This window comes from Bos javanicus, chromosome 10 (genome assembly GCF_032452875.1).
Source record: "Bos javanicus breed banteng chromosome 10, ARS-OSU_banteng_1.0, whole genome shotgun sequence".
Taxonomy (NCBI): domain Eukaryota; kingdom Metazoa; phylum Chordata; class Mammalia; order Artiodactyla; family Bovidae; genus Bos; species Bos javanicus.
The window spans coordinates 26899410-26918289 of NC_083877.1; the positions used below are offsets into that span (position 1 = coordinate 26899410).

Consider the following 18880-nt stretch of genomic DNA (forward strand, 5'->3'; position numbering starts at 1 on the left):
TACAACAATTACAGCGTATAGTAGGATATGAATCATCTGGATCCTGATTATGTCTTCAGTTCCATTTTGCATTCCTCTCCCTCCTGAACACCAACTTTTCTTTTTCTCCAGTGTGCCAGACTCTATTCCGTTGAGTTGTTTTCACATGCTATTTTGTCTGCTTAAATTCTGACAGTAATACTATAAAGTGTGGTTTTTGAATAGCAGTGGCTTTTCTGCTGGGAGAAAAACACATCTAAAGGGATTTTGAGACCATGAAACTAGTTTTGTGTTGATGGCTCATTGCTTGACATTCATCCAATCTAACACAAATCTCAATTTTGTTTTATGTATACATTTAATTTTTTTTGAACAATATTAAGTATTTTGACATTTCAAAATATATTTACTCCTGATTTCATTTATTAGACTGTAATTGGAAATGAATATGTGAAATAGTTTAAGCTCAATAGAAGTAAATAAACAATAGGAAGTCCAATTAATTAAGTAAGAGAAACAAAAAGTCACATTTCATGACTCTATAGAACAACACCATAGACGGTTTTAATTAGGCTAATGACTCTTGGAGGTGAAGATAGAATCATACATTAGGGTTCAATATTTCTGGAAATCATTTGCTAATCTTTTACAGTGAACTATTGGGACTAAGTGTTAGGCTTCTTCTCTATGGTCATGAGACTGAAAGATTGAAGAGCACCTCAGAAAGCTATTTGGTGATAGAAAATATGAGACAAGGAGGGATAAGTTACCATCAGTGGAGAGCTTAGAATGGGGACTGGGATCATTCTTTACTCTTACTTCCTTAGGTTGGTGCTTATGCCAACTATCTAGATTTTGTCTTTGGGACTAATATTCCATGTAGCGCTCCTAATGCTTGGGACCTTATTCTAGAGCACATGCAAAGTTTCATGTAATGGAACCTTTGACATTTATTTGGCTATAATTCTAGCAGTGTGCATATTAAGATGCTAAACTGGAAAACAAAATTCATAGCCTGGGCATAGAAAAAAAAAATAATGGAGCACTCCTTACTCTGGTTAGCCAACCATATGCTATTGATTAGAACAAAATATTAATATTCATCCAACTTGCAGACTTGGTCTAACTAACAGAGTTGAGAAGGTGGGAAGACAGATTTATAATGTTCATAGAGAATATTTACAGGGCTTTAAAAATATTTTTTCATTAACATAATTCATTAGTCCATCTCCCCAGTGACATTAAGCCTATTCATAAATTGTTTCTACTTCATCATAAGAAACATATGTAAGAATATATCTTTTGAATTCTATCAGGTCCAATAACTTTTCAAATAATTTTTTAAAAAGTAACACGATTGCAATTTATAGTTGTATACATTCAACATACAGACACAGAAACTTGAGTCAATATATTAAGCTCTAGATTCATTTCTTCATTATTGTAAGTATCCATCTATATCTTGCTACACATCTACCCACTCATACGCACATATCCATCTATTTGCCCATCCGTTCACCTAATAATTTATTTACCTTTATATTCAATTCTTTACAATCTATTTATCTATCAATCAATATATACATCTGTCCTTATCTAAACCCAAGCTATATAATATCACATACAATATTAGGCAAATTTTGACAATGCAAGCCAACTGGATAATTGGAAAACAAAATATAAATAGTTTCAAGTATTTACTTTAAGGCATTAAAATTTTTCCTATGTATAACTCTCAGAATGACAATAGCTAAATTGCTCCTAAAGGTAATTTAGCTGTTGTCCAATTGATAGAGGAGAAGAGAGACATAAAGAGAAGAGGCACTTTCTTGGTAGGACTCTATTATCTTAAAGGTATAAAAACTTGGGAAAATTATTTCCTGATTCTCAGTTTGCTAAGTCACTTCAGTCGTGTCCGACTCTGTGCGACCCCATAGACAACAGCCCACCAGGCTCCCCCATCCCTGGGATTCTCCAGGCAAGAACACTAGAGTGGGTTGCCATTTCCTTCTCCAATGCGTGAAAGTGAAAAGTGAAAGTGAAGTCGCTCAGTCGTGTCCGACCCTTAGCAACCCCATGGACTGCAGCCTACCAGGCTCCTCCATCCATGGGATTTTCCAGGCAAGAGTACTGGAGTGGGTTGCCATTGCCCTCTCCTGATTCTCAGTTTAATCATCAGTAAAATGAATAGATATTACTAGGTTATTTCTATGTTCTGATGTCTCTAGTTATTAGCTATATCATCTAAGTTGAAGGAGCATTGTTTCATAGATTTCTTAAGTCAAATACTGTGTTTAAGCATAAGGAAAATGGCTCAGATCTTTTAGGACCTTAATGTTTACATTATGGCATTTGATTACAAAATGATACAGTAAATATAATGGCACCAAAATAGCTTACTGTTTAGGAAACAAATGATTTGTAGGTGAATGATCTAAAGAAAGAAAATGAAAGTGTTAGTAGGTCAGTTGTGTCTGACTTCTCACGACCCTACGGACTGTAGCCTGCCAGGTTCCTCCATCATGGGTTTTCCCCAGCACAAATACTGGAATGAGTTGCCATTTCCTTCTCCAGGGGATCTTCCTGACCCAGTGGTCAAACCCAGGTCTCTTGCAGTGCAGGCAGATTGTTCACCTACTGAACCACCAGGGAAACCTGAGTGATCTAAATTCTGCCTTAAAAAACATGACCTTGAAAAGTTATCATGTCCTTGGATCTTAGTTTCATCTTCTGTAGATCAGGAATGTGGATGGGATTTGGTACATATGACTCCAGAATGTTTCTATGTGAATATGACTATAAGAATTTTCTTAGTGTTTACTGTACTTTTTAAAAATTGTTTAATCCACACTAGAGGACTTAGGGACTGAAATAAAGAACATTCTTATTCTTATTGAAGATAGGTTATAAAATATTAAATAGCAAACATCTTCACTTACCAAGAAACTGCAGTATTTTTTCTGACCTTTGAACTAAAATGTATTATTCATCAACAATAAAGAATTCCACTGTTGCTTCAGTGTACAAGTGTTGATACCTTCACATTTGCTCCTTTTCTTAATCATAAGAGTCTGGAAGGAAATCCACTCTTTCCTAAAACAAGTGAATGTCTTAATACTCAAATAAATGCCTACATCTGACAAAAGTTGAATATTATAAAAAGTGAGTCCTTGTACAGTAAAATTTTGGATATTGGTTTGGTATTGTTTCATTGTAAATATTATGCTGTATGAGGAACTCTTAATATGACCAAACTCAGTAACTGCTGAGACTGATGATGAAAATAGTTCTGCCATGAGCTATATGATTTCTTGCACTAGCATGACATTGTTAACCAACAAAGAGAGGGGGATAAATGCTCATTTTCGTATGAGCAAAAGCAAATCAAGGGCTATGATCAGTCTTGCTAGACTTCAAGACACGGCTGCTAAATTTTCTCATGGAATCCTTGACATCCTTATTTCTAAGAGTATAGATTACTGGATTTAAGAGGGGAGTGAAAATGGTATAAAATACTGAGAGAACTTTGTCTATTGGGAAATTTGTGAAAGGCCACACATAAATGAAAATGCATGGACCAAAGAAAAGGGTCACAACAGTGAAGTGGGCACTGCAGGTGGAGAGAGCTTTGGAGGACCCACCAGAAGAACGTTGCCTAACAGTGACCAAGATGACAGAGTAGGAAATCACCAAGAGAATGAAGCACACTAGGGCAATCATGCCGCTGGTTGAGATCATGAACACTCCGAGAATGTATGTGTCTACACAGGCAAGTTTGATCACCAAGGGAAGATCACAAAAGAAACTATCCACTTCATTGGGCCCACAGAAGGGCAGATTCACAGTAAATGCTAGCTGACTCATAGCATGGAAGATGCCGACAATCCAGGAAAGCGTCACAAGCCCAAGGCACACTCTCCGGTTCATGATGGTTAAATAGCGTAAAGGCTTACAAATAGCCACATACCTATCAAAAGACATGGATATCAGCAGCACAATCTCAACACCGCCTAAGAGATGCAGGAAGAATATCTGGGTGATGCAGCCGTCAAAAGAGATGACTTTGGGCTCCCTGAAGAAATCTGCAATCATTTTGGGAGTGGCAAATGAGGCCAGAGACATGTCAATGAAGGAGAGGTTGCCCAGCAGAAAGTACATGGGGGAGTGCAGGCGTCGCTCTGATACAATGGTGAGCACAATGAGGAGGTTCCCCAGCATAATGGCTGCATAGACTACAGAGAAAAACAGGAAATAGACCATCTGGAGTTCCCAAGAACTGGAAAGACCCTGTAGGATGAATTCAGTTATGACTGACTGATTATTCCAGGCCATTTAGTTTGATTTCAGGAAGGACTCTGGCACTTCCAAATGGAGGAGAATGAGGAAAAATACAGTGATTAAACACAAAGTGAGATTTTTCTGCATGAAACAATATAGGGGTTTCCCACCACTAGATAATAGTTTTCTGTTGTATCATTCTTCTGTTCACATTGCTCAAATATTTCCCCATGACCTTTCTAGATGTTTTAACTAACTAATTAAAATATCAGTTCAGGTTAATTCTTATGATTTTGCAATTTGCTTAAAGTATGATGCCAATCTTTATAAAAGAAATAAAAATTCAGTTATTTGAATATTACTCCTTAGTTTGTGAAACACTTAAAAAAATCTCACAGGTAGATACCAAGTTTTGAATGGGAAAGGAATGGCAACCTTCTGCAAAACATCATGATGCCAGAGAAAGACTGGAGTGAACAACATTTGAGAATTATGATTGATTATTAGTGGGAACACAATGATGCAAAGGACGGTAGGTACTGGTTTCCTGCAATGAGTGGGGTAAGGGAATACAACCTGAAAAAAATGGATACAGAGAAACAGTCTGTTTAAATTTTCTATTAGCCATGGTTCAGAATAAAAATGAAATAGACTCTTATTCTTAGTTTTCGACTTCAGTTATGCAGGCATATATGATCCTGTTCTATGCCACCAATGCCATATACCTCAAAGGCTCATGAATATGATATGGTTAAAGTCTGAAGCCTTTATATATTTCCAAGTATATGTTAAATATAAAATCTCTGTTAAACACTCTGCTGCCTGAAGGCAGATATTTTTTAACTGCTGGATTTTATAGATTTTCACCAAAGCGGTTTGCAGCAGGAAACTTCCTATTTCTAGAGTTCACTTAGAAAAAATAGAAAACAGATTCATGTAGAGACAGAGAAAGATAATGGAGAACCTGCTGCTAAGTCGCTTCAGTCGTGTCCGACTCTATGCGACCCCATAGACAGCAGCCCACTAGGCTCCCCCGTCCCTGGGATTCTCCAGGCAAGAACACTAGAGTGGGTTGCCATTTCCTTCTCCAATGCAGGAAAGTGAAAAGTGAAAGTGAAGTTGCTCAGTCGTGCCTGACTCTTAGAAGTTATGTAAAACCACATGCTGTAAACATTAAAACTAAACTGCCTAGGGAAATCCTCACTGAGATCTAAGAAGACTTTACACTGAAAGTCAATTGAAATGATGTATACCTAGAATTCTCATCAAAGCCCTTTCATCTTGTCATCAAACCAAGTTTTTCTCTTCTCTTCTTTCTCAAAACTCTGCTGTAAGTATGTATTCTAAATAAATTGCTCCAAGACTAAGCCAATCTACATATGCAAGTACTCATACTCTTGACTTTCCGTTTTGATGTTAGTTGCCCTTTCTCTAATTCCACATTCTTCTGACTTAACTTTTTCAGAAACTAGGTTTGGTTCTGCACCCACATACCTGATATTGAAAAGGATGCTCCAGCACAGCTTACACTTAAATTGGTATAGCAGAAAGAGTAGTGAACTGGGACTGAGAAAATGTGGATTCAAATCTTGTCCTAGATATGTAAGATTAGATAATTCACTGCATTAACAGGTACTTCTGATTCTTCATATGATAATGATGAAGTGGGTTGATCTAGATGGTTTTAGGATCTTTTCCACAGACATATTAACCTTCCGGTACTCAACTAGTTCCTGAAAGCAGTGATGACCACTCCAGAGTGACCTCAGATCAATTCTCTGCCTAATTTCTGGATAAAAGAGGCTCAACAATCTTTGAGACATGTGTATTTATAACATCTGTATTGATATGAATGGATTCAATATCATGGCATGAAAAGAACCAGCTACTCCCTGGGGGAACAAACACAAGTTCAAGTTCCAATGGGAATTATTAGAACATTCAACATGTTTTGTCCAGAGTTAAATATGGATCATAAAGTGTCATTATTATTCTTAAGTGCTCTACGTACATGGAGTGAAAATGATGGGAAAGATGTAAGGGACGATCTTTATCTTGGGCCACAACAAAGATAAGACAAATAGGATCTGTTATTTGGCTTGGGGGCTACAAATGTTATCTCTCAGTTCATTGAAAAATAAATGAGAATGTGTTTCCCTGTTTGAGATCAGAAAAATTCATACTCTTAAAGGAAGTGTTCAGAACCTATGTGAGGAAAAGTTTAAAGCCGTCCTACAAGACCCAAATATAGACTTGGACAAATGGAAACATATACCATGATCTTGAATTAGAATATATATCATAAAGATGTCAGTTCATCTCAAATGAATTTATAGAGTTAATGCATTTTTTTTTTTTACTTTACAATATTGTATTGGTTTTGCCATACATCAACATGAATCCGAGTTAATGCAATTTAAATATAAATCACACTGGCCTCTTTGATCTACATAAACTGACTACAAAATTCTTTTGGAAAAATAAAATGCAAACATGCAAGAGGAGCCAGGGAAACATTTTAAAAAGTAGAGCAATGGGAGAGGATGAGTTCTAGAGTGCATGAAATCATGCTATAAAGATGCCATAAATAAAACAATTTGATATTGATGAATTAATATAAAAACAATTAGAAAAACAAAATTAAAAACCAAGGAATAGACTTAATTACACATGGAAATAAAGTATATAAAAAATGAAGTTTCTAAAATGAGTAGGGGGTAATTAGTGCTTTTTAACAAGGGATTTTGAGATACCTGGATAGCCACCTGGAAAAGAACTACATTAATTCCTTATACTTTACCTACCACTATTCAAAATTGGACACATATTTATTTGCAAAACCTGATTTTCTTTTTATATCTAGGGGAGGAAATCATTCCCAACTATAACTCAAAACTCATTAATAATTAGGGAAAATTGAATATTTTGATTATATATGTTTTCACCGCAGAAACGCAAAAGCATAGCTGACACAAATGAATACTTAGAAAAAAATCTAAGAAAAAATCTAACCTTTAAGGACGAAGCAATGATAAATTAATACATAAAGAGCTAATGAGCGAGTAAAAAGACCAGCAACCATGCAGAGAAATGGAAAAAGACGTGCAAATATGTTGTTGTTGTTCAGTTGCTAAGTTGTGGCCGACTCTTTGCGACCCTTTGGACTGCAGTGTGCCAGGCTTCTCTGTGTTTCACTATCTCCCAGAGTTTGTTCAGAGTCATGCCCATTGAGTCAGTAATGCCATCCAACCATCTCATCTTCTGTTGCCCCCTTCTCCTCCTGCCTTCAATCTTTCCCAGCATCAGGGTTTTTCCAATGAGTTGGCTCTTTGCATCAGGTGGTTAAAGTATTGGAGCTTCAACATCAGTACTTCCAATGAATATTCAGGGTTGATTTCCTTTAGGATTGACTGTTTTGATCTCCTTGCTGTCTAAGGGACTCTCAAGAGTCTTCTCTAACACCACAGTTCGAAAGCATCAATTCTTCGGCTCTCAGCCTTCTTTATGGTCCAACACTCACATCTGTACATTACTACTGGAAAAACCATAACTTTGACTATATGGACCTTTGTCAGCAAAGTGATGTCTCTGTTTTTTAAAAGACTGCTGAGGTTTGTCATAGCTTTTTTTCCAAGGAGCAAGTGTCTTTTAATTTCATGGCTGCAGTCACCGTCTGCACTGATTTTGGAGCCAAAGAAAATAAAGTCTGTCACTGTTTCCATTGTTTCCCCAACTATTTGCCATTAAGTGATGGGACTGGATGCCATGATGCTAGTTTTTTGAATGCTGAGTTTTAAGCCAGCTTTTTACTCTCCTCTTTCACCTTTGTCAAGAGGCTCTTTAGTTTCTCTTCACTCTCTGCTGTAAGGGTGGTGTCATCTGCATATCTGAGGTTACTATATTTCTCCCAGAAATCTTGATTCCAGCTTGGCATTTTGCATGATGCAAATAGGTACAAGCTCTATAAAAGATGTTCAAACTTTAATAAGAAAATGTATTAGGGAATTCCCTGGTGGGTCAGCGGTTAGGACTTGGTGCTTTCACTGTAGTGGGCCCAGAGTTTGATCCCTGGTTGGGGAACTAAGTTCACATAAGCTACATGGTACAGCCAAAAAAAAGAAAAAGCTGTTAAATTACACTGAGATACTGTTTATCAGCTATCATATGCAAAATAATTTATATCAGATAAAAATCTAACAGCTTGGAAACCTACTATAGTTTGAACTTCTTTACACAGGAACTGTATCCCGGTACAGTGGAATGAACACTGGAACCGTGCTAACTCACACAGGTCTCTGGAGCTCACACAACCCTGTAACCAAATTTTATTGCGCAAAGCAATTTTCACGGCCAGCCAAGATCCATGGGGTTGGGAAAATGTCCAGTTTTTATTTGAAGAAGATGTAATATATTCTCGTGATTTCCAATCTATCTCTGTTCACTCTTTGGTTACAATTAGTTACAGACTTCCTGCATGGAAAATATGCCCGCTAAATTTCAAGACTCCCAAATTCTCTACCATTTGTCTAGAAGTCCAGGGTCTTTTCTTCTGCACCAGCTCCACATATATATGTGTATGTGTGTGTGGGTGGTTCCGTGGGTGAGATCTTCTTCATATGAATCAAAAGACATCATCTATTTTACTCTCCACACACCCAACGTACAATGATGAGACTCTGATCAGTTAATTGTAACAGACACACCAATTAAAAAACAAGAGAAACAAAATACACATAGTGGGATTTGGCCCATGGCTATTCTAAAATACTTCTGGGGCGGTTTCCCTGGAGCAGGGAATGCTCTTTGACTATGATTAGGTTCATTATCATTTCAGATGCTTCTTCTGTTCCATTCTTTCTTCTGAAATTCTTGCTACACATATGTTATACATTTTGTAGCAGTCTCACAGACTTTGGACATTCTCTCTCTTTTCTTTTTTCAGACTTTTTTCTCTTTACTTTTCAATTTTGAAGGTTTCTATTAATATTTGAGGTATCCTCAAGCTCACATGTTCTTTCTTCAGCCACATCCAGGGTACCAATGAGCCCATCAGAGGCATTCTGCATTTGTTTCAGTGTTTTGGATCTACTGCATTATCCTTTTGGTGCTTTCTTAGGATTTCCATCTTTTTGCTTACATTGTTCATCTGTTCTTGCATGTTGTCTACTTTATTCATTATCATGTTCATAACATTTGTTTTAAATTCCCATTCTGGTAATTCCAATATTCCCAATGTACGGAATTCTGATCCCATACATTCTGATGGTTCTGATGCTTACTCTGCCTTTTCAAACTGTGGGTTTTTATTTTTTTTCGTTTTGATTTTGGTATGCTTTGTAATTTTTTTTTTTTGATGGTCAAACCTGGGTAAAAGGAGCTACCATAAACAGGCCTTAAATAATGTGGTAGTGAAATGCAGGGGTGAGGGGAAGCTTTCTATAGACCCATGATTAGGTCTCAGAGTTTCAGTAAGCCTGTACTTCTGAGGGAACTTCATAAGTGTTTCTCTTTCTTTTTTTTTCCTACTTGCTTGGGTGGGATAGAATGTCTAGAGTGAGCTAGAGTTGGGATTTTCCTTTCTCCCATTTGGAAGGCCAAAGCTGACTGGAGATGGGGTACTCCCCATCCTCTAGGTCAGCTGGGCTCTGATAATATCCTATTAGGTTAGGCTCTGGTTAAATAGTTTTCCCTAGGGCAGGCATTGTTAATGTGTGTGTGTGTGTGCTCTGACATATTTCAAAATGATTCTTTTCTCTCTCCCCCTCTGCTGGAAGCTGGAGGGGATTTTTCTCTAATATATTGTGAGAATCTAGTCTAACTCTTGGAGATAAAGAATATAAAATTTTGCTCATATGACTAGGTCCTCTAGTTTTTATCACTCAAAGTTGTCCATACTGAGCCTCCACAATTAGTCAATTACAGTTCAAATTTTCCCACTGTACTGGTTCCCTGGGCATTTCTATCTAAAGAGTCTTTGCTCTTATAACTGGTGACTCCTATATTGCCTGCATTTCTCTGCAATATTGGAGGCAGAGATTTCCCTGTGTCCCACTTCTCTTAAATATTCTAGAAGAGATGTTTTTTTCAGTCTGTTCATCTCCAATATACATTACTTTATACACACACACACACTCACATAGTTACATAGTTGAACCTTGAACAACACAGATTTGAACTGTCCAAGTCCATTTATATGTGGATTTTTTTCAGTAGTAAATATGAGAACGCTACACGATTAGAGGTTAGTTGAATCCATGGATGTGGAATGGTGGACCCAGAGGGCTTACTATCAAGTTACAGACAAATTTTTGGCTTCTTACTCCTAACCCCCATGTTGTTCAAGGGTCAACTGTAGTTTCAAGAGTAAGACATGTAACTTCTTTCAATGTTTCCAAGGTTCATTCAGGTTGTACATGGATCACTGTTTTATTCCTCATTCCATTTAATGGCCAAATAATATTCCATTGTATGGCTATCCTACATTTTGTTTATTCATTTATCAGTTTATAGATGTTTCCACATTTTGGCTATCATGAATAGTGCTACTACAAACATTTATGTACAGGATTTTGACACAAAAGGCTGCATATTATATTATTCCATTTGTATGAAATGTCAGGAATAGACAAACACATACAGAAAACAGATTACTGATTGTAAGGGCTTGGGGAAAGGAGATTTGGGAGTGTTTGCTCAATAAATACAGGCTTTCCTTTTGGATAAAATGTTCTGGAACATGTAAGGGGATAGTGCCAGTCATTGCCAAAAAAATGTTCTGGAACTAGATGGTGGTGATAGTTGCAATACTCTGAATATACTAAATATCACTAAAGATAAATTTTATATTATATGTATTTTACTGCAAACAAAATTAGTAAGAAGTGAAAAATATCTAAATACATATAAAGAAGGAAATGCTTCAATTACTTCTTTATTCTCAATCCCTGATGTAGTCAGTGTTAGTCTACTCTGTTATTGTTTGATTTTTACAAAATTAAGATCATATAATACACATGACCAACCAGTTTGCTTTTCATTTGATGGTTTTTGTAGACATTGTGGTGTATTCAAATTCAAGTATTTCTTTTCATGACAGCTGTATTTTTTTAATGTAAGGGTATTCTGTAATTTATATAATTCCTTTACTAATAGGTAATTAGATTTTTTTCCCCTTATTTTTCCCACTGCTTACTCTGCAAAAATAAATATTTTTGTCATAGTTTAAAGGATCACTGCTTTTATTTCCATGAATTGATTCTCAAAAGAAAGATTTATGAGTCAAATGACATAGAAGAAAAGTGTATTTTAATTTTAGCAGTTATTGCCAAGATATTGGGGTTGTTTGTTTTTAACACTGCAGTGTATACATTCATCAATGATATGCATGTGTGCTAAGTCACTTCAGTCATATCTGGCTCTTTGTGATCCTATGGACTATAGTCTGCCAGGATCTTCTGTCCATGGGGATTCTCCAGGCAAGAATACTGAAGTGGGTTGCCGTGCCCTCCTTCAGGGGATCTTCCCCACCCAGAGATCAAATCCCCATCTCTTATGTCACCTGTATTGGCAGGTAGGTTCTTTACCACCAGCACCACCTGGGTAGCCCCACCCATGATACAAAATATCCTTAAATATTCTTCTAAATTTTGATCAATTTGATGAGCAAAAATGGCATTGATTTTTATTTTAATATGCAGTTCCCTGGCTATTAATGAGGTTAAATATTTCTCACAGGTTTACTTGTTATTAGGTGTAATTTATTCTAGGAATTACCTATTTAGTGTTTTTTTCTAGCCAATTTTTCCCCTATTGAAATTTTTTCTTATTAATTTTCAAAATAGTTTTTACATAAGGTTACAGACTAGGATTGAAGTTATTTACTTATTTTCCATATAGATGTGCATGTGTGCTTAATTTCTTCAGTCGTGTCCGACTCTTTGCAACCCTACAGACTATAACCCACCAGGCTCCTCTGTCCATGGGATTCTTTAGGCAAGAATGCTGGAGTAGGTTGGTATGCCCTCCTCCAGGGGATCTTCCCAACCCAGGCATCCAACCCGCATCTCCTGTGTCTCTTGCATTGCAGGCGGGTCCTTTATCACTGAGACATTGGGAAGCCCCTTTCCATACAGATATCCAATGAAAAAGAACAGTTGTTAAATAATCCTTTGTTAAAAGGGCTCTTCTTTCCTATTGAATGATTTTGGCACTTGTTTTGAAAATCAGTTATCACATATGTGAAATTCTTCTGGACTTTCCATTCTGTTCCATGCAACTATTTTTTAGACAAACACAATACTCTAATGATTATTATAGCTTTATAATGAGTGCTGAAAACAGATTTTGTGAGCCTAACAAATTTGTTCTGTTCACATTGTTTCAGTGACCTTAGGTTCTTTGAAATTTCATATTAATTTTATAATCAATTTAAGCCTGCTGGGATAATGATTGCTGCTGCTGCTGCTGCTGCTAAGTCACTTCAGTCGTGTCCAACTCTGTGCAACCCCAGAGACGGCAGTCCATCAGGCTCCCCTGTCCCTGGGATTCTCCAGGCAAGAACACTGGAGTGGGTTGCCATTTCCTTCTCCAACGCATGAAAGTGAGAAGTGAAAGTGAAGCTGCTCAGTTGTGTCCGACTCTTAGCGACCCCATGGACTGCAGCCCACCAGGCTCCTCCACCCATGGGATTTTCCAGGCAAGAGTACTGGAGTGGGGTGCCATTGCTTGATATTAAATGTATACAACAATTAGGAGATAACGAACTTGTTCACAGTATTGTGTCTTTTTATGAGCACAGTCTGGTCCCCATCATCTCTTCATCCTTGGACCCAAGAAGATGGATAAAGAGCAATAGGGGAATTATGCATTGAATATTAAAGCTTCTGCTCAAATGTGGCACATATGGCACAAAACTTCTGCCCATATTATGTTGAATGAATAAATCATGTTTCCAAGGCTTTGGTTAAAAAAAAAAAGTGGTAATTATACTCTTCTTACAGCAATGGAGGGTCTCTGAAGAGATGAACTAAGTAGAATAAGATAGCTAGTTGTTCAATTAATAAATAACTCCTAATGTTAAGTTACTTGGAATTCTTATTTTATTTATCCAAATAACATACACATTGCTAATACTTTAATCAAAGGGATCTCTCTATACCTATTTAATTTAATAATTTCCTGCCTTCAAATTCTCTCTTCTCAAATAATCTGTATAAATCCTTACAAAATATTGATTTCAAGTAACCATAACTCTGTCTATAGTCTTACAATGAGCCTTTGTCTTCTTTTATATCAAGTCCTATTTTAGAGTGGCATTCTTATTCTTCTAAACTGCCAACTGAATATCTTGTTCCTGCAAATAAGCTCCACTATTTTATTTCCCACATACTTTTTTCTCTTACCAAACAAAATTTTAGTTTTCATTATAGGTTAACTTCATGACATTTCTTCTGTAAGAACATTTTCTTGATTGATTAAGCACACCACAATTTTTCACTTATCTAAAATCCAGTTCACTCTTTAATTGGTTGAAAATTTGATATACTTGACTTCACTGTTTTACAAATTTTGTTTATTTATGAGTGTTCAGTAACTCCAAAAAATTATACATTACTTAAAGCAGAAATAAGAATGCTGGAGTGGGTTGCCATGTTCCTGGATTTTATTCTCCCATGGCCTCTAGAACAAGGTTAGATAATCAAGAGTGCTAATTAACATTTGTTGACATCTCCTTCTACCTTCTAAATATTGGCTTTCCCAACTTCCACCCCCTGACTCTCTCAGGTCCAGGTAAAAACAATCATTGTAAATTCCCATGAGAAAATTAATGTATCTTCCTGTTGTGAACTAAATCATACCACTTTTGTTGTTCAAAAGATCCCATTGAAATATGATTTCTTGGTCAATTCCCAAGTCCCTACAACATCCATTTTATCTACAGCTGCTGCACAGCTAATGATTCACCTAGGTCATTTATTTATATTTAAAACTAACTCCTGTACATTTTCTGTCAGAGCCTGCTCGACACTGTGTATACCATAAAGCCCTGATTCTGCTATAGATCTGGTAGGCAAAAGTGCTCTTTTCTTTTTTATTTTTTTCCCTGTGTCTTTTCTACTTCCACCTTCTAATTCTGGAGGGTTAGATCATTAAAACAGTTTGCATATGTTGGCATATATGAAGGGAGAATTCAAACAGAAGTAGGACTAAGCCTAAATGCTTATTCCCATAGAAATGATGTGACATATCCTTTAGAAGACAAGGTAAGATTTTAAGTCATATAATCATGTAATCACAAATATTTGTAGGAGGAACATACTCCTATTTAAGGAAAAAAAGAAATAGAGAAGCAGTTAAATGCCTTTCTTTGGGGTAATGGCTATATTGCAATATACTTGATACTCAGTCTTCTTCAGTTCAGTTCAGTCGCTCTTTGTGACCCCATAGACTGCAGCATGTCAGGCTTCCCTGTTCATTACCACCAGGAGCTTGCTCAAACTCATGTACATCGAGCTGGTGATGCCATCTCACCCTCTGTTGTCCCTTTCTCCTCCTGATTTCAATGTTTCTCAGCATCAGAGTCTTTTCAAATGAGTCAGTTCGTCGAACAAGGTGGCCAAAGTATTGGAATTTCAGCTGCATCAGTCCTTCCAATGAATATTCAGGCCTGATTTCCTTTAGGATGGACTGGTTGGATCTCCTTGCAGTCCAAGGGACTCTCAGGAGTCTTCTCCAACACCACAGTTCAAAAGCATCAGTTCTTTGGTGCTCAGCTTTCTTTATAGTCCAACTCTCATACACATACATGACTACTGGAAAAACCATAGCTTTGATTAGATGGACCTTTGTTGGCAAAGTAATGTCTATGCTTTTTGAAATACTGTCTAGGTTGGTCATAACTTTTCTTCCAAGAAATAAGCATCTTTTAATTTTATGGCTGCAGTCATTATCTGCAGTGATTTTGGAGCCCCCCAAATAAAGGCTGTCACTGTTTCCCCTGTTTCCCCATCTATTTCCCATGAAGTGATGGGACCGGATGCCATGATCTTAGTTTTCTGAATATTGAGTTTTAAGCCAAATTTTCACTCTCCTCTTTCACTTTCATCAAGGGGCTCTTTAGTTCTTCCTCGCTCTCTGCCATAAGGGTGGGGTCCTCTGCATATCTGAGATTATTGATGTTTCTTCCAGCAATCTTGATTCCAGCTTGTGCTTCATCCAGTCCAGCATTTCTCATGATGTACTCTGCATATAAGTTAAATTAGCAGGGTGACAGTATACAGCCTTGATGCACTTCTTTCCCTATTTGGAACCAGTCTGTTGTTCCATGTCCAGTTCTAACTGTTGCTTCCTGATCTGCATATAGGTTTCTCAAGAGGCAGGTCAGGTGGTCTGGTATTCCCATCTCTTTCAGAATTTTCCACAGTTTGTTGTGATCCACACAGTCAAAGGCTTTGGCATAGTCAATAAAACAAAAGTGATGTTTTTCTGGAACTCTCTTGCTTTTTGCATGACTCAGCGAATGTTGGCAATTTGATCTCTGGTTCCTCTGCCTTTTGTAAATCCAGCTTGAACATTTGGAAGTTCACGGTTCATGCACTATTGAATCCTGGCTTGGAGAATTTTGAGCATTACTTTGCTAGCGTGTGAGATGAGTGCAATTGTGTGGTAGTTTGAACATTCTTTGGCATTGCCTTTCTTTGGGACTGGAATGAAAACTGACCTTTCCAGTCTTGTGGCCACTGCTGAGTTTTCCAAATTTGCTGGCATATTGAGTGCAGCACTTTCACAGCATCATCTTTCAGGATTTGAAAAGCTCAACTGGAATTCCATCACCTCCACTAGCTTTGTTCGTAGAATGCTTCTTAAGGCTCACTTGACTTTACATTCCAGGATGTCTGGCTCTAGGTGAGTGATCATACCATCATGATTATCTGGGTCATGAAGATCTTTTTTTGTTTTGTTCTTCTGTGTCTTCTTGCCACATCTTCTTAATAACTTCTACTTCTGTTAGGTCCATCCGATTTCTGTTTTTTATTGTGCCTGTCTTTGCATGGAATATTCCCTCGGTATCTCTAATTTTCTTGAAGAGATCTCTAGTCTTTCCCATTCTGTTGTTTTCCTCTATTTCTTTGCATTGATCACTGAGAAAGGCTTTCTTATCTCTCTTTGCTATTCTTTGGCACTCTGCATTCAAATGGGTGTATCTTTCCTTTTTTTCTTTGCCTTTTGCTTCTCTTCTTTTCACAGCTATTTATAAGGCCTCCTCACACAAATATTTTGCCTTTTGCATTTCTTTTTCTTGGGGATGGTCTTGATCACTGCCTCCTATACAATGTCATGAACCTCCGTCTATAGTTCTTCAAGCACTCTGTCTATCAGATCTAATCCTTTGAATCTATTTCTTGCTTCCACTGTATAATCATAAGGGATTTGATTTAGGTCAAACCTGAATGGTCTAGTGGTTTTCCCTACTTTCTTCAGTTTAAGTCTGAATTTGCCAATAAGTAGTTCATGATCTGAGCTGACAGTCAGCTCCCAGTCTTGTTTTTTCTGACTTTATAAAGCTCCTTAGTTTGGGTAAATATCAACAAAACTAATTTTCTTAGTGTTTCTGGTAGGTCTCAATCAGATGAATTTTATCCATAAATGTGTTAATGATTCTCTGTAAATTTTTAAGTTTTGCAACTGTTAACTTAAGTCTGTCCATAACGTTGCTTAAAAGCCCACGTCACTTATATACGAGATAATTTTTAATGTTCTTTCACTATGGATAACCTTATATAAATCCGTACTTTCAGTATGGATGCGTTTCTAAATGACTAAACCTGTGTGTGTGTGTGTGTGTGCATTTAACACACAGTCAGCCCAGAGTAAGTGCTTCCTTAATGTGAGTTCTTATCTTTAAAATTACACAGGCTAATCTCATTTGGATTGTCCATCAGAACTAGGAAGGAAAGTGCTATTTTCAACATCTATGACTTAAGTGGTATTTCACCACGATCCCTAATATCTTACCTTTCAAATTAATATAGCCGATGAAGGTGGAAAGAATACTAAAGATAAGTTTTCCTAGAGGAAACAAAGTCTGTGAAAATGAATCTGGGAAATAGAGCCTTTGCTTCAATAGAATCATATTTTCTCTTGAATTTTTTTCCTTTTCCTTTGATGCAGGTTTCCAACTATCAGTCAGGATGATGGATTTGGTGAACAAGTCTACAGTTTCTGATTTTGTTTTGCTAGGACTCTCTAAATCCTGGAAACTACAGACATTTTTCCTCGTGGTGTTTTCGCTCTTTTATGTGACAACAATGGTGGGTAATAGCCTCATAGTCATCACAGTGATATCAGACTCTCATCTGCACTTCCCCATGTACTTCCTGCTCACCAACCTTTCCATCATTGATATGTCTCTTGCTTCCTTTGCAACCCCTAAGATGATTACAGACTACCTCAGTGGACACAAAACCATCTCCTTTGATGGTTGCATCACCCAGATATTTTTTCTACACCTTTTTACTGGCACTGAGATTATTTTGCTAATGGCCATGTCTTTTGATAGGTATATTGCAATATGCAAGCCTCTCCACTATGTTTCAATCATAAGTCCCCAGATGTGTGTTGCCCTTGTGGTGGTTTCCTGGGTTGTAGGAGTCATGCATTCAATGAGCCAGGTCATATTTGCTCTCACATTGCCCTTCTGTGGTCTCAATGAGGTAGATAGCTTTTTCTGTGACCTTCCTGTGGTGTTCCAACTAGCATGTGTAAATACTTATGTCCTGGGCCTCTTTATGATCTCAACAAGTGGCATCATTGCCTTGTCCTGCTTTATTCTTCTATTCAGTTCTTATGTTATTGTCTTGGTTACTATCAGAAATCATTCTTCAAAAGGAACATCTAAGGTTCTTTCTACCTGCACAGCTCATTTCATTGTGGTTTTCATGTTCTTTGGGCCCTGCATCTTCATCTATATGTGGCCACTAAGCAGTTTTCTGATAGACAAGATTCTATCTGTGTTTTATACCATCTTTACTCCCATTCTGAACCCAGTAATCTATACTTTGAGAAATCAGGAAGTGAAAACAGCCATGAGGAAACTGAAGAATAAGCTTCTAAATTCTAACAAGGCAACTCCATTGCATTAGTTTTAACATCTAGTTTTATTCCCGGGTATTAATTGCCACATTTTTTGTGCACACAGCACATGTTAGGCTTTTATTTCTCAAGTTATTATCAACTTGAAATTGCCAAAATTTGTGAAGTCACAAGTTCATGTTAAAACTATCCTCATACATATATTCTAAATACATTTTAAATTTCAGAAAAGCAAACTGACAGAAGCAAATTTTTCCAGAAGCAAAGAATATCTATAAAAATGTCAAGAGTGATTGTTTCAGTTAGGAAATTCAATATTAGCATTCTATTCATTGGAAAAGAGGAATAGAAAATGAGAAGAGGAAGTATTGATCAAAGGATAACTAGAAGATAATGACATTTACATACAACTAACAACTGAGTTACTCAGAGAACTCTAAAGTATGACAAATTAGTAAATTTCTGTAAGCCTTACAAATTCAATACTGCTATAGGAGTAGCCTCTGATCAATAAGAAATTATTATCTATGCA

General features: G+C 36.9%; 2 protein-coding genes across 2 annotated transcripts; one reads left to right on the forward strand and one right to left on the reverse strand.

Moving 5' to 3' along the window:
• Positions 1-3363: 3363 nt before the first annotated feature.
• On the reverse strand, positions 3364-4311 carry LOC133255376 (olfactory receptor 4K3). Its single transcript, XM_061429835.1, has one exon. The coding sequence runs from the start codon at positions 4309-4311 to the stop codon at positions 3364-3366; it is 948 nt and encodes a 315-aa protein (XP_061285819.1).
• Positions 4312-17447: 13136 nt separating this feature from the next.
• On the forward strand, positions 17448-18398 carry LOC133255195 (olfactory receptor 4K2). The gene has a single exon (XM_061429743.1). It carries the CDS (start codon positions 17448-17450, stop codon positions 18396-18398), a length of 951 nt encoding a protein of 316 aa, XP_061285727.1.
• The last annotated feature ends 482 nt before the right edge of the window (positions 18399-18880 follow it).